The sequence below is a fragment of the Trematomus bernacchii genome, unplaced genomic scaffold, assembly GCF_902827165.1.
Source record: "Trematomus bernacchii unplaced genomic scaffold, fTreBer1.1, whole genome shotgun sequence".
NCBI classification, from domain to species: Eukaryota; Metazoa; Chordata; class Actinopteri; order Perciformes; family Nototheniidae; genus Trematomus; species Trematomus bernacchii.
In genome coordinates this window covers 552,639-568,152 of record NW_022987787.1, presented here as the reverse complement: position 1 = coordinate 568,152, position 15,514 = coordinate 552,639, and the positions used below count along the sequence as shown (strand labels likewise).

At 43.5% G+C, this 15,514-nt stretch overlaps 1 protein-coding gene across 1 annotated transcript; it reads right to left on the bottom strand.

The window, feature by feature from the left end:
- Positions 1-933: 933 nt before the first annotated feature.
- Positions 934-15,512, bottom strand: pelp1 (proline, glutamate and leucine rich protein 1). The gene is given in 20 exon segments (XM_034149577.1): positions 934-1,480; positions 2,451-2,541; positions 2,543-2,724; positions 3,226-4,797; positions 5,563-5,665; positions 5,786-5,919; positions 6,037-6,092; positions 6,258-6,411; positions 7,091-7,241; positions 8,263-8,376; positions 8,485-8,573; positions 8,701-8,788; positions 8,932-9,064; positions 9,150-9,306; positions 9,580-9,639; positions 9,726-9,797; positions 9,911-10,060; positions 11,328-11,433; positions 15,079-15,143; positions 15,332-15,512. Coding segments are annotated over 20 exon segments (3,711 nt in total). The 5' UTR covers positions 15,473-15,512; the 3' UTR covers positions 934-1,387.
- Between the last annotated feature and the right edge of the window lie 2 nt (positions 15,513-15,514).

Here is a 15,514-nt window from a genome sequence, read left to right as displayed (position 1 = left end):
GTAAAACCAGCCATTATGTATTCTGAGAACTTCTACTTTCGATACTTTAAGTTAATGTCACTGATAATACTTCTGTACTTTTACTTAACATCATGAATTCAGGACTTTACTTGGAAGAGAGTATTTGAAGTCTTATGTATTTGTAAGTATGAATCCAAGTACTTCTTCCACCACTGGGTACACACAAAACGTTTGTACTGGAACCACACATTCTACACATTTGAGTTAATCAGCTGTGGCCATTGTCTTATTATCACAACTTAATCTGTATATTCATTTTCACAGAAATTACATTTGTGTTATATATATATATTTTTATATCCATCTTGAAAAAAGTTACTTGACCTGTGAGAATAAAACACCAAAGTCATAAAATAACTTACCGTGCGAGGTGAAGGCAGACCATCCCCTCCATGTTCTGCTGAGTGAGAGGAATGTTTTTCTCAATGGGACTCAGACCCTTCAGAAACACATGACGTCACTTCAGCTGTTTTTCAAACTGTTTATTCATGGTGGCTAAAATACCTTTGCTGATGCACCCAGACCGCCATCGTCTGTATGTTACAGGCTGACTCTGGATAAGTAGCTCATACATCACCTCTGCAAACGCTCCTTTTAAGGAGAAAGGGTAGGGGGTTTGTTTGTGCCGTTGATTCACACTAAACATCAACTAAAGGGAGGCCACATTCTTCATCGCAGAAATTCAGTTTTAGGAATTGACGGTTATTATTGACTTTCATAATTCCAGAAATATGAACCATAATTCATCCAACTGTTTGTATCAAATTCAGCAAACATCATTCACAGCGCAATTTCTTCAGGAATTGCAACTCCAGTCTTGAGTAAATAAGGTTGGAAAATAAACTTGTGTGTAAATTGGGTGAAAAAACTGAATTATTGTAGCGAAAAGCGATTAAATGCGAGAGAAACAAATGAAGTGTATGTTACTCACGTTTGATTTATTTTACTTTTTATAACAAAGCATTTGACAGTGATGGCAAAACACAAAGAGCACAAAACATACATATAGATCCAAGAAAACCACTTCACACACTAGCTGCAGGATACTATATACTGTATACAAACACAGGGCTGTTCTGAACAATCTGCAGCTGAACTCCGGACTGTTGACACTGTAATGCTTCATTCTTGTAAAACTAGTTCTACAGATTCTCAGACGGATGATGTAAGAGTACAAATTCCAGGGTTTGTTTAAGTTGGCAATATTGTTAAAAGAAAGAAAAAAACTGTTGAAGTGAAGACTGTAATCATGACAGCTTTAAGTCATTCTTCAGAGGCACTAAACCTTTGAAATGTCACTGATGATTGAACATCCCAGCAGGTATCCATGGTTACTTCAATCCCAGCAGTTCAGGTTGGCAAATATCTAAGAGCGGTTGGATCCGGAGGCTCCGTCTTCGTCGTCAGGCGGACAGGCGACGAAATCGGCCAACATGGAGGCCATGGAGTCATCGTCCATCTGGGGGACAGACAGAAGGAAAACTGCTGAGTCGTGCTCTGGGACTCTTAAACCGTGTCATGCTGAAGAAGGGAAACCTCCTCCAAATGATTGGGAATGCATAGGAAATATTTACACAAGGACACTTCTTTGGGGATTCTAGAATTGTGTACAATATTCTCTAAACAGCTGCGGAAAGATAACAAGAACATCTTTGCTAAACTATGCGGAAAATGGGTATTATGGGTAATTGTATCAACCTCAATGTTGGGACATTTTCTCAAATATTTATAGTCACACATTTCAGCCATTGGGATCTTACAGGAAACGTATCTATTTCTTGATTTTTCCTAACATTTGTGGTTTGACTTGTTTGGTACATTATCATAATGCATATAATGAAACTACAAGTTTATATGAAATGGTGATACAGAACAAAATGTTCTCCCGTTTCATTTCTGCGTCCGTGTGGCGTCACACAAACACGGTAGTGGTTATACGACCCACTGTTTTAACCCGAGTGTGGAAATAGGTGTTTGACTAATAAATCATTTCTGCTTTTATTTCCTTTTGAATGACTGCTCTGAAGAAACCCAGGTATGTAGCGATTCATTTGCTCCTGAACATTTCTATGTTAGCATGTTGTTTATTTAAGATCTTTTCTCTTTTTATCATTAGAGAATATTCTTAAATCACAAACCTGTCAAATAAAAGCTCTATTGTTTTTACTATATGGCTGTTATTATTTTATTCCTGTTTTTTTTGTTTTCAACTTTTTATTTGTATTTTTACTTATTTGATGGTTTGTGAGCGAAGCTGTTTGTATTATATATAGATATTCATTTCTCTCTACAGCATAACAAATAAATAAAGCTGTATGTTTTTGTGTCAGCTTCAACTGATTTCAAGTCTCCTATCTGTTCAATAATCACACCTTGCACGATGGATTCTCTATAAACCTGACTGAGTACATCCAGCCATGTGTTTTTACCTTCTTCTTCTCACAGCCTGGCTCCTCCTCCCTGTGCGTCTCCTCCCTCTTCCTCTTCACCCCCTTGCCCTCCTCTCCGTCACTCTCCCCCCCCCCCAGCTTCCGCCTGCTCCGCCTGCTCCGCCTCCGCCTCCTCCTGCTTTGTGTTGGGGCCGGTGGAGGTGGCAGGTTCTGCTGCTGCGGGGTCTCTCTCCCCTTCAGGCTGCGCCTCCTGCTGATTGGACGGCAGGCTGTCACTCACACTGGCTTCCTGTGCAGGCTCATCTGCTGACTCCTGTTCAGGGTAAGAGGGTCAGGTTTCCTTGTAACAACACTGTAACAATGGCAGCTTATCTATCTACTGTTACAGAACAAAACACAGATAATAGGAGAGGGCACAGAATGCTCTCCTCCCAGTTTCATAGAGGAAGATGTGGAAGTAGGTGAAGAAAGAATTATGTTTGGAGTTCTTCCCAAATGTGACAAAATATGATAGTCCTTTGTTTGATGGGAGATACCGTGACCTGTTGTCGTTGTATTACTTTGCTAAGCTTCTGCCTCTTCATTTAACCCATCCTCCATTGTCTCCCCCTAACCTGAATACATTCCTATGTTTTTCATTCTTTCCATTAGCCTTTTATTTTTACTCCTTACTTCAAACTATTTGTAACAGATGTCCTTTAACTAAACTCAGCTTAAACAAAACTCACACCTCCTTTTAGTAGATTATATATATTTTTTATATGCACTTTAAAAATATTTTCTAAAGGTGAGATTTTAAAACTGGGTCACCAACCTGATTCTGATTGGCTGTGCATTCTTCTGAGGCCGCCTTTAGCTCGATCTCATTGGCTCCTTGCTCCCACGTCCTGGCCTCCTCCTGCTCCCCTCCCTCTCCTCCTCTCGCTGCCCCTCCCTCCTCCTCCTCAGCCTCCTCCCTGTCCTCCAGAGCCCCCCCGGTCACACACAGGATCTGAGGCATGGTGGGGTCGTCCATCCTCTCGTTCTCGTCCTCCTCCCCTTCCCGCGCCTCCTCCAGCACTCCGATGCTCTCCACCTTCTGCACCTTCACCCGGTCCTCTCCGAACATGGCCCTGTTGGTCTGGATCTCCTCGATGCCTCCTTCTGCCTCCGCCTCCACGCTGAATCCCGCCATCCCTCCTTCATCCACCACCGCTCTGAGCACCTTCCCCCCCTCTATCCCCGCCTCTCCCGCCTTGCCCTCTGCTCCTTCCAGTGGAGGTATTTCCCCATCCTCCTCCTCGTCTTCCTCCAGCTCCTCCCCCTCTTCCTCGTCGTAATCATCGTACTCTTCTCCGTCGTAGAACTCCTCCTCTACAAAATCGCTCGCCTCCTCATCTTCGTCCTCCTCGTCCAGGCCCTCCTCCTCCTCGTCCAGCTCCTCGTCGTCCTCCATGTCCTCCTCCTCTTCGTCCTCCTCATCGGTGCTGTTGATGTTGATGACGGCGGAGTCTTCGTTGCTGGCCGGGGGGGCTTGGTGCTGGTGGAGGTGTCGCCCCGACTGGCTCAGCTGGTTCTGCAGCTGGTGCATCTGGAGCGGCTGCCCCGCGGCGGGGGGCTGCATCAGCATCTGCTGAAGCTGCGGTCGGCCCGGCAACGAGTCCCCGAGAGGTGCAGCCGAGAGAGAGCTGGAGTTCAAAGGCGGAACCAGGGAGACCACGGAGGAGTTGGAGGGAGGGAAGGAGTTGATGGGGGTGGTGGAGGTGGTGAGGAGAGGGGAGGAAGTGGCCAGGTCGTTGGGGAGGGAGACCCGGTCTATGGTGGTGGCTGCTGTGGTGGGGACCATGGAGAGGGACTCTGGGAGAGGGAGCGTGGCCCCCCCTGGAGCGTTGACCATGTTCAGAGAGTTGGCGGCGGCGGCCGCCTCGTCCTGCTGGGTCTCCAGGTGCAGCATGCCCGGGGGCACGATGACCACGCTGTCGTCAGAGTCGCTGGCCAGGGAGATCTCCACGTCCTCCGCCTCCTCCCGGTCGTAGCGCACGAACACCGGCCGCTGGCCCTCGGGGAGGCCCAGCCCGGCGGCGTCCTGCTGGTGGTGGGCGTGGGGGGACAGGATCATGTCCGTCTGGCCCGGCAGCCCCGGGACCAGGGAGAGGTGGTTCTCCAGGGAACCCAGCAGGGAGGCGGAGCCCAGGCCGAGGGAGTGGCGGGTGGAGAAGGGGGTGCCGGGGGCGGGGCCTCCGAGGAGCGTCGGCAAGGTGAGTCCGGTGGCCTGAGAGTTGGGGAGGACTGGGGCGTTGGTGGTGGGTTTCAGGGTGAGGGGTGGTAAGGGGAGGGAGATGGAGGGAATGCGGGGGTGGAGGAGGGAGTTACAGATGGTCAGAGCCTCGATGCAGAATGTAGAGACCTGTGGGGGGGGGCGGGGGATGAGCAAAGAGTCAGTAAAATTGGGAAATGACTGACAGCAGAACAGCGGCTACACATGTACACATGACACTTGGGAGAGGGGGCCTTTCTTACAGTCATACCCCCCCTCTCTCTATGTTTTCTGTGGCTCTGCACAGCAATGTCAAGTTAAGGTAAAAAGGGTAACACAGCAACTCTTTAAATTAGTTAACCTTACTTTGTTTCAATAAGCAATCTGATCATTTTAGTAGAGTAAAATGTACAATATGTATTTGTAAAATGTAATGGAGTAGAAGTATAAAGTAGCAGAAAAACCCAGAAAAGAAAAAAGACTCGAGTACATTACAAAAGACTTAAATATAGTAAAGCGAGTAAGAAACATATGAAAGGGCCCTATTGACATGTCTCCATGCTTTAATGTTCAAAAAGCTATTTTTTTCTCTCATACTGCCTGTGCTGCAGCACCTCTTTTCACCCTCTGTCTGAAACCAGAGCCCAGTCTGCTCCGATTGGTTAGCTGTCCCGCCCCTTAGCACGTAAATGTGTTGTGCGCTAGCCAATAGAAGCACAGAGTTACATAGGGATGTTCAGGAAGTAAACAAAGGAGTCTGGGGGTAAGGGGGGGTGGGAGTGTGTGTGTGTCTGCTGTGAACTTTGGGATTTTAGCCTTTGTAGACCATATACATGCACTAAAACCTATAGAAGCTCAATAGTCATGCTCTGTTCAGACTCCTCCCCCCCCCTACATTCTCCCTCCTGTAGTCACCTTGAGGTTGCGGTCATTGCGTCCCTTGCTGAGGATGGACACAGCACAGGTCAGAGGTGGAGGCCAGCAGGGAGAAGGGACCAGGACCAGAGCCAACAGTAACCTAAAATATCCAGTGGAAAAAAACACTGATATGAATACATCATCCATTACACAACAGCCTTCTTTTGTCTCGTCTGTGCTACAAAACAGAAGGTGTAAATCTCTCTCTGTGTCTGATTACCTGTGCAGCTCCTTCCTGCTGGGGGCGCTGCTGTACTGGCCGCTGACGCTGCCGGCGGACTCACACGACGTGCTGCTGCTGGACTGCTGCTGCTGCAGGCGCACACAGAGCGGCAGCACCACGTCATGGAGGCGCTGCGGGGGGGGGGAATCACAACAGAGGGGAGAATCACAGACTGTACGTTTGTTTTCTAAAAAGGGAACAAGGTGTCTGTCCAGCAATAGAGCGTGGGTTCACGTGTTGACATTTACCTTGTGTATATCGTCTTTCAGGAGTGTACCGCTGGTCAGTATGATGTGCCTCAGTGCTGGGGGAAAAGAAAAGTGTCATTTCCTGGATTTGCAGAACAAGGCAAGGCAAGTTTATTTATATAGCACCTTTAAACACAAGGCAATTCAAAGTGCTTTACAAAATTAAGAGATTTAAGAAACAGACTGATAACACAAGTGTTATATAGGAAGCAGAATCTCACCCCTGAGCGCTGACAGGCAGGTGTCCTGATTGGCTAGAACGTCTCCTTTCCTCTGCAGTGACGGCCCCACTGAGTCTGACATCACTAGTGTTTTGGTCCTCCGGGGGCCCGGCTTCCCTCCAGGAACCGCATCAGAGGACAGACCTGCTCGGAGCTGCAGGACAAGGCACGTTTATTTATACAGCAACTTCCAACACAAGGCAATTCAAAGTGCTTTATACAAATGAAAGACATTAGGAGCTTTAAGTGGAATCACAATAAAAAAATGTTATGTAAATACATTGAAAAATAGTCATTAAAAAGCAAAGACAATAAAATAAACATAAAATAAGCTATTTGTGAATAATACAGGTATAAGTACAAGAATCAAAGTTAAAGTGCAGTGCAAGATATGAATAGTTTTTTTGATTCAATGAAAAGCAGCAAGTCTTCAGCCTGGGTTTTAAAATAGTAAGAGTTGCAGCGGACCTGCCGGTTTCTGGGAGTTTCATCGATTGTTTGGTGAGACCTAAAAAGATACCATTACAGTAGCCCAGTCTAATGAAGATAAATGCATGGACACATTTTTCCAAATCCTGCTGAGACATTAGTCTTTTGATCCGAGATAGATGAAGGTGATAGAAGGCTAGTCCATGAGTACACCTAGATTTCTGTCCTTTTCTGTTGTTTTGAACATTGCCGACTGAAGTTCAGCACTGACTTTGATTCGTTCCTCCTTGGCTCCACAAACAACAGATAAAAAGGGAACAATTGGAACCTGCTCCTGCAAACTACTGCTTCTCCTCAGGTTTCGAAAAAGGGATTTCATGGTTCTTGAATACATTCAAACTAACCTTGATGGAATCGGCCCCCGGTGTGATGTCACCCAGCAGGTGACTGAACAGCAGCTCTGAGTGTCCGGGGCTCCCCTGCAGGATGCTAGCAGAGGCTCCGGCCACCTGGACCCACAGCTCCAGGGTCCTGTACACCGAGACCCTCACTGAGCTGTGGGAGGAAGGGGAGACACACGAGAGAAAGGCTTTAACTGCCAGTTCAAAACCTGACATCATAACACAGCTTAAGCCATCTTCCAGGTCTCAGCCCGTTAAAGAAAAATGGCCCACCATGTATGTGGATCAGTGTCGTTGGTAAATGCAGTTAATTGACACAATCAATTCCTCAGTGCTTGCTATACTTATATATTATATTATAAGTGGTTTCTGTATCCTGGACGATACATGTATTTGACAGGCTGTGTCTATGTGTAAAATGGGTGTTATATAACAGTGTAATTATGGTTTCAATAGAAGTGTATTATTGTGTAACAGGGGTATAATACGGGTGTAAAAATGGTCTAGTAACGGTGTATTTATGTGTATTGTGGCTCAGTGGTTAGTGCGCTGATCTTCGGATCACGGAATCCTCAACATTCCGCTGTGTCCTTGGACCAGACACTTCACCCCAAAGTGTTCCTGTGGGGATTGTCCACAGTACTGAATGTATGCAAGTCGCTTTGGATGAAAGTGTCTAACAAGTGACATGTAATGTAATATTATGGGTGTAATGTAGAAGATAGCAATCAATTAATCTTCGGAACATTAAATGCCAGTTTTAGGGTTATCCGAGACTAGATTTCTTTTCTGGGAAGCAAGGGGAGTACATTTCCAGAATGGCCTAGTTTTCTTTGATAGTATTGCAAGCTAGCTACCTTTCAAACATTGAAAATGGCATCCCGAGTATGAATGCAGAGGCTGTTGTGTTGAGGATACTTTTAACAGTGGTTTGGCTGACTCGGATATTCCCCAGTTTATTGAGAATACATCTAATATAATGCAGTGGAGAGAAGCCGAGGCTAGCGCTGGGAGGATGTGGTTGGGGGGAATGAGAAGCTTGATCGCAATGCATCCTGGTATTATAAATGAGTGCTTTAATTAGCATCATCAGTGATTGGACATTCACAGAAAAGTTGGGGAACGTTCCCTTTAATGGACCAGTTTGTATCCTGTGTATCACCGCAGCATGTTACCTGTAGGCTCTCTGCTGGCCCAGGCTGGCTTCAGGTAGAGGCGTCCAGGCAGAGAGGGTCTGAGAGAACAGCCTCTGAAGGACAGCAGCGTACTGAACCATGCCACAGCGCACACTGGAACACACAAGGAGAGACAGTGTCAGCAATGCATCTTAGCATAGATAGGTATATGACACACAAGTCACACAAATATGTGTGTTTGTGTATGCATACAGTACTCACGCTGTGATAAGAGCTGATAAGACCTCCAGTGTGTTGGTGTGTATGATGGGTAAGACCAGCAACCTCACACTACCATCTCCTGTTAAATTCTGACAGTCAACAAAAAACATGGATTAGTATCAATATTGTTTACTTGCATGTCTATGAATTGATGATCATGAAATATGATCCTGTTTTGAGGTACTCGGTGTGTGTGTGTGTGTGTGGGGTTCTTACTATGCTTTTGGAGCTGACAGCAAGTGCTCGGCACACCAGGTTGAGTATGGGTCTGACAGGCAGACGGACAGCAGAGGATGGATCCACCCTGATGGACAGAGACAAGAGCCAATGAGAACAAAGAAGTGTAATCCTTTAAATAGATGGTCTTCTTAGCAAAGCATCTTTTTTTATTTGAGTAAACAGACCTTTTAGAAGGTAGAGATTCATGTAAAGGTTTTTGTGTTGTACCCGAGTGTGTGTTTAAGTGCCAGGCAGACAGCTGTGAATCTGTGCTGGAGCTGCAGCAGCAGCACAGGATCTGATTGGTCGAGGTGAGGAAAGGCCAGCTCCACCCCCGGTCCTTCATATTGAACTGTTCCATCTGCAAACAGGAAGGGCTTTTTTCAACCAACTGCATCGTCAAACCAAGATATTAATTTGTTTCGATAAGGACCGACAAACTGTACCTGTTTCTGATCCGTGGAAGATCTGAGCCAGCAGGCCATTGGCTGAAGCCAGGAGGCAATGAATCTGATTGGTCCAGCCCTCAGCTCTACCAGCACTCACCCCTCGGTCCAACAGGCCCCCCAGAGAGGGCAGGCGGCCATAACATTGACAGGCCATCTGACACAATGACAACGAGAGAGGTTCACTTATGATGTATTGCTTCCCTTGCACTTTTCTGCATTGAACTCCGGTCTAGTGTAATACAACACAACCTAAACAGTATTTCCCAACATATTTCAAACATTATTTGGGTAGAAGTAACATTTTAATTATGTGGTTAAAAGTGCAGTTACTCCTATTGTGTGTGCAATCCTGAGGTAAAAAGTACCATTACATACATCTTCATCAAAACATCAATAAAATGTTAATATCAGCTTCAGAATTACCAACCTCTTGTGTCTTCTTGTTTGTGCTGTCCATTTTAGAGAGGAAATATGCTCCCAGTTTGTCCTAAAATGAAAAGACAGTTTTTCTTTATTGAGAAAAAGTCATTATCTCCCGTCTCCTTTATCTCATCTGTCCTGAGTGTATCTTACCCTGAGGGATCCACAGGCTCTGGTGTAGTAGGTCATACAGGCCGTCATCCCCTCCATGGCTGCCAGCTCACACTGAAAATTGAGGAACAAAGATGGTTACTAAAGGGCTGCAACAACTGATCATTCTTGTCCGTGTCATTCATCTCTTGACTTGTTGTTTAAGTTATATATTGATGGACCCACACCTCCGTCTTAAGGCCCAGCAGAGATGTGAGGATGCCCAGGATGGAGTTGAGGCCGACCTCCCTGGCCACCTCTGGCAGCTGAGAGGAGTATTGCAGGAGGTCCTTCAGAATGTTCACCGCCAGCTGGATGGTCTGAACCGGAGCCTGAGACTATGGGAGGAAATTCATATACACAAAACAGGGAGTTAGAGGACAGAAACATATTTTTTAAAAAGGGTGTGAGATTTTAAGGTTGACATTGTTATGTAGACAAATGTGCATCAGCAAAAACAATTAAGGTCATGTCTATATATTGTATGGCAAAACAATAATGTAAAAATCAAACGTCCCTATATTGTAGAATAAGTCGTAAAAATTAAATTATCGAGGTCATGCTCATATGTCATGCGATAAGTCAAATGTAAGAATGATCTTGGTCCTGTCCAAATATCGTACTATTTACTTGACAGTAACGTGAGAGTAATCTAGGTCATGTCCTAGGGTGGTCCTTAAAATTGAAAGTCGGAAAGTCTAAGCTCCAACCCCCAGAATTCATTCTATTAGTCAAGAAAAGGTTCCTGGTGAATTTTTTCCTCAATCTGACAACATTTAATTCTGGGGGTTGGAGCTTAGACTTTCCGACTTTCAAATGTAAGGACCACCCTACTGAGGCTAAACTTCAAGGTTGATGAGGGAGGGGTAAATGTTGTTGGAATTTGAATAAAATTCACCAGGAGAGTTTTCTTGACTATCATAACGAATTCCGGTGGTTGGAGCTTAAAATAAATGAATTCTAAAATGTACATGGCACTAAGGACCACCCTAATGTAAATTGTACAATAAGTTGGTAATGTAACAATAATCGAGGTCCTGTCAATAAATTGCAAAAAAGGTTGAAAACACAAGAATTATCAAAGTCTTTGCATTTTTTTTTTAACAATTTGCCGGTAACATCAAAATCATCGAGGACATGTCAGTATATTGTACATCAATGCGATAATGTAAAAATTATCTAGGGGTTGTATATATATATATATTTCAAAATATAAGTAAATAATGTGAAGACTATCCAAGTCCTGTCCGAAAATTGTACAATAAGTTGATCAATTTATCGAAGACCTGTCTAAAAATCGTACTATTTGATGGTAACTTAAAACTTATCAAGGTTATGTCTTCTCGGGTATGGTGTGTTTATAGAGACATGTTTTGTAAATAATTGTTATACATTAAGGTGTGCATACCATGAACGGAACAAATAAAAAATGAAATGAAATATTGTATGACAAGCCGATAATAAAAAAACTATCTAAGTCATGTCCTTATACGGTACGATAAGAAAATAGCATACAATTGTTCGAGGTCATGTCCATATCGATACAGCAAGTCAGTTAGGTAGTTACCATGACAGCCGATGTGTGTGCCTGTATGTGTATCCTACCTGGATGACCTGCTGCAGGGAGCGCAGCCAGGAGACACAGTGCTGCTGGAACAGATCACTGGAGCTGTCTTTGACCAGCATGGAGAGCAGGCACAGCCCTTCAAACCTACACGCACACACACACACACACACACAGGGGGAAAACATATGATGTCTCCATAATGACACTTAAACTTCCATCTTGTTAATCGCAGTTTAGAATTACATTTCAAAATAAAGCAAAACGCTCATTATAATAAGTTAGTATCTCCAGAAAAAGGGGGAAACTATATCAAAATATTTCATTAGTATCTCAAAACAATGAGACATTATATAATGAAAGTATGATCTAGTATTATTATTATGATTACGTCCATACCATTAATATAATACCAAAATACACAAAAATTATGCAATGACATTAACACATTATCTTTGGTGTCACATGTTTAGTGAAGGCTGAAATATTATGACAGCTGACAAGAAACAGGACTTTTATGTATTTATTTTGACCATAATGTAATTGAACTTTGTTGTAAGTAATGTGCTTTGCATTGAGGTAAAGTAAATAAGTACATTTATTAAATACCTTTAGTTACTTTACAGATCTGGATGAATGATGTGAAATATAATTAAGTCTTAAATCAGAATTTAGTTCCACCTGGAGTAAATTCACAAGCTACCCTGCAGTATACAAAGTCTATCTGTTATGCTACGCACGAAATTCTTTATTATTCCGCCGGGTTATTTTGCGCCTCTTCTTCTCCCACATTCCACATCGCAGAAACTCCGTTCAAACATCAAAACGTTCAGCTCGGTCGGGAATCGATGGCTATTACTTTTCTCATTCATAACTTTCATAATTCCAGAGATACATCCCATAATTCATCCAATTTTTAACATGGAAGTCAATGGAGAAACTCTTCAGACTTGAACAATCTTCATGCAACTTCAACTGCTAACTGCTCCTTCATACTTTCACTCAGAAACCTCATTCCAACTTTAAAATGTTACACATCTTTCTGACATTATTCGTGTAACACAACTTTTAAATCTGATTCGTACTTTTAGAGATATTAAACATTGTTCAGACCTTGGTAAAGAGGCCTTCTTCAGATTTTAGAGTGCGTGATGTCACAGCTAGAGTAGAGGACAGATTTAATTTTGCCTTCATATTTTCTTTTAAACCTGCCATAATTCCCAAACCCGACATTCCTGAGACATAATTTTTCATGAGAAACGTAGGAAAACATCTCGTAGCTTGAAAAATTCAAAAAGATTAAGCTAAATAATTAAATTAAAATGCCTCTTGAGGGCATGAAGTGACAAAAACGTTCAACATGTCTCCATTAAACCCCATTGTAAGTTCAGCCTCATCTTTCCCCACCACAGCAGCCGCACACCTTTAGTGAATCTGCCAAAAAGGCCACAAAAAGCACACTTCAGATGCTCAAGTTCCTTGACATGCTTCACGCTTTGAAATTTCACCGATATCTGTTACGGTTCTTCAACAAAACGTTCACATGTAACAGGTTTACAATGAAGATGCTCAATGAAAATGCTCTCCTCTCACTGATTACTGCATATCACCATGGAAACCTTTGATCTCTGGACACGTCGTAAGCTCAAATATAAACACATCAGGGTTTCCGTTAGCCGGTAATTACAGGTTTTTAGCTGGTAGCATTTATTAAAAACCGGTAAATTCAAAACCTGCCGGTCAAAATGTCCGGTAATAATTAGGGATGCTCCGATCGATCGGCCATGGTCATTATCGGCCGATATTCACTCTTAATAGTTTGATCGGTGCTCTCTATAAAGGCCGATCAGGAGAGCTGGATCTGATCGATATGGACATAAACGCGAGTGAAGTATAACTGGACGCGAGAGAGAGATCAGATCAGCTGCGGAGTATGACAGAGGCACGCAGCTCTGTATAATCACCTGAAGCCCCGCCCACTGTTTAGCGAGCTGCATGAGAACCTGACGGGCTGTCAGGAGAGAGAGGATCCGTTTCTCCCGTGTTATTATTCAAAGTTAATGTAAACTTTTGAATAATGCACTTCATCTACTACAAGTAGTTTGTTTGAATGTAATAATTATGTTGTTTGTGGAATCATTTATTGAAAAATGAATCTGAATTTTTCGATCTGTTACGATTATAAACTGAAGCAATATAAAAATGAGCCCCATTAACTGAGTTTTAAACATCAGCATATCCGGTCATAGTCCGGTAATTACCTGCTAACGGAAACTCTGCTACACAATTCTTATTTTATTATTATTATTGAAACATGACCGGTAAGTTTCAAATTTGTCCGGTAAAATAAATTCTGTCCGGACATTTGACCGGCAAGAAAAAATCCTAGCGGAAACCCTGAAACACACGTGTCATGGAACACAATGATGTCATAATTCCAACTGACATGCTCAGAGCAGCAGACTTCCGATAATGGTTAACACAGCTCTACGTCAATTATGGGGTGTCATCATATGCCGTTTCCATGGAAACGCATCCCTCGCCATAAAACAAGATGTCGCTGTAACTCCAATGGACACGGTCCGATCGTCCCCCAAACTTCGCTTGTATATCACCGGTCCATGCCTCAACAGCCCTACACCAAATCTGAGATCTCACCATAGGCTGTTGTCATGGAAACGCATCCCTCGCCAAAAAAACACGATGTTGTCGTGATACCTATGTAAATGGTCTAAAACAGCACCAGACTTCAGATAATGGTTAATGGTCCGGCCCCCAACAGCTCTATGTCAATTATGGGGTGTCATCATATGCCGTTTCCATGGAAACGCATCCCTCGCCATGAAACACGATGTCGTTGTAACTCCAATGGACACGGTCCGATCGCCCCCAAACTTCGCTTGTATATCACCGGTCCATGCCTCAACAGCTCTACACCAAATCTGAGATCTCACCATAGGCTGTTTCCATGGCAACGCATCTCTCGCCGTAAATCACGATATTGCTATAACTCCTATGAAAATGGTCAAAAAGTGCTCAAACTTCACGTGTGCCAACAGTCCAGCCGTCAAAACATCTAAGCGTATTATGGGGTGTCATCAAATACCGTTGCCATGGCGACAGATCATTCGTCATCAAGTTAGTTCAATAGTTTGCAGTTCAAATATTCTGCTGCTTTCCCAAGCTTTTTGACTTTCGTTTCTTATCACACATTCAAGCCCCCAGTGTTCATGTATCATTTCAATCTAAATTCTTCACTTTCTTCTTACACATTACATTTCAGAATAGCAATTCAGCGTCAGCTTTTCAGCATAAAGCATTCCCACTAGCAATTTCTTCAGGAATTGCATTCTCTAGTTAAAACTAGCTGCACCTTTACCAGCTTTGATAACACTTTAATGATCAATCATTATAAAACATATCATATATATTATTCTGAAATGGACCAATCTGCACAATGGCTACTTTTACTTTAACTATATTTTGATGCCATTCCTTGATTGCACGACTTTTCACAGAGTATTCCTACACTCTGGTAACTCAAGTACAATATCTGAGTATTTGTTCCACCTCTGCCTAAATACACAAAAATAAATGATGCAATGACATTAACACCATATCTTTGATGTCACATGTTTAGTGAAGGCCGAAATATTATGACAACTGACAAGAAACAGGACTTTTTTATCTTTCATTTTACCATAATGTAATTTAACTTTGTTGTAAGTAATGTGCTTTTAAAAAAAAAAAAAACGTTATAAATCAAATTGACTTGAATTGACTTCTTCTCACCTGGTTTTGCTCGAGCCCAGTTTGGCATTGCTGAAACCCACGAGACCACCAACAGCGCTCGCGCCCTGAAAGAGAAACACAGGAGTTTAAATACACGCGCCACTACTATTATTGATGAAAGTTGATTAGTTATCAGCCACAGCTCTTCTGCAGGTACACATGTCAGGGAACAACACAGCGTGCAGCAGAGTAGCACAGCGGCTAACAGGTAACTAGCTTCCAAGCTAACGTGCTTCCCCGGGGCGGGCTGTACCTGGGTCTGAAACACGCCATGCTCTCTGTAGTTTGCCAACAAAGCGGGTAAATATTCTGGACGCTGTTCCTTCAGAACCGATACCAAACCCTCCGTTAGTCGCAGAGCAGAGGGGCCACGCATCCAAGCCGATGTAGCCATCTTGCCTCTGATAAACGGACGTCACAACTGTGCGACTGAGTG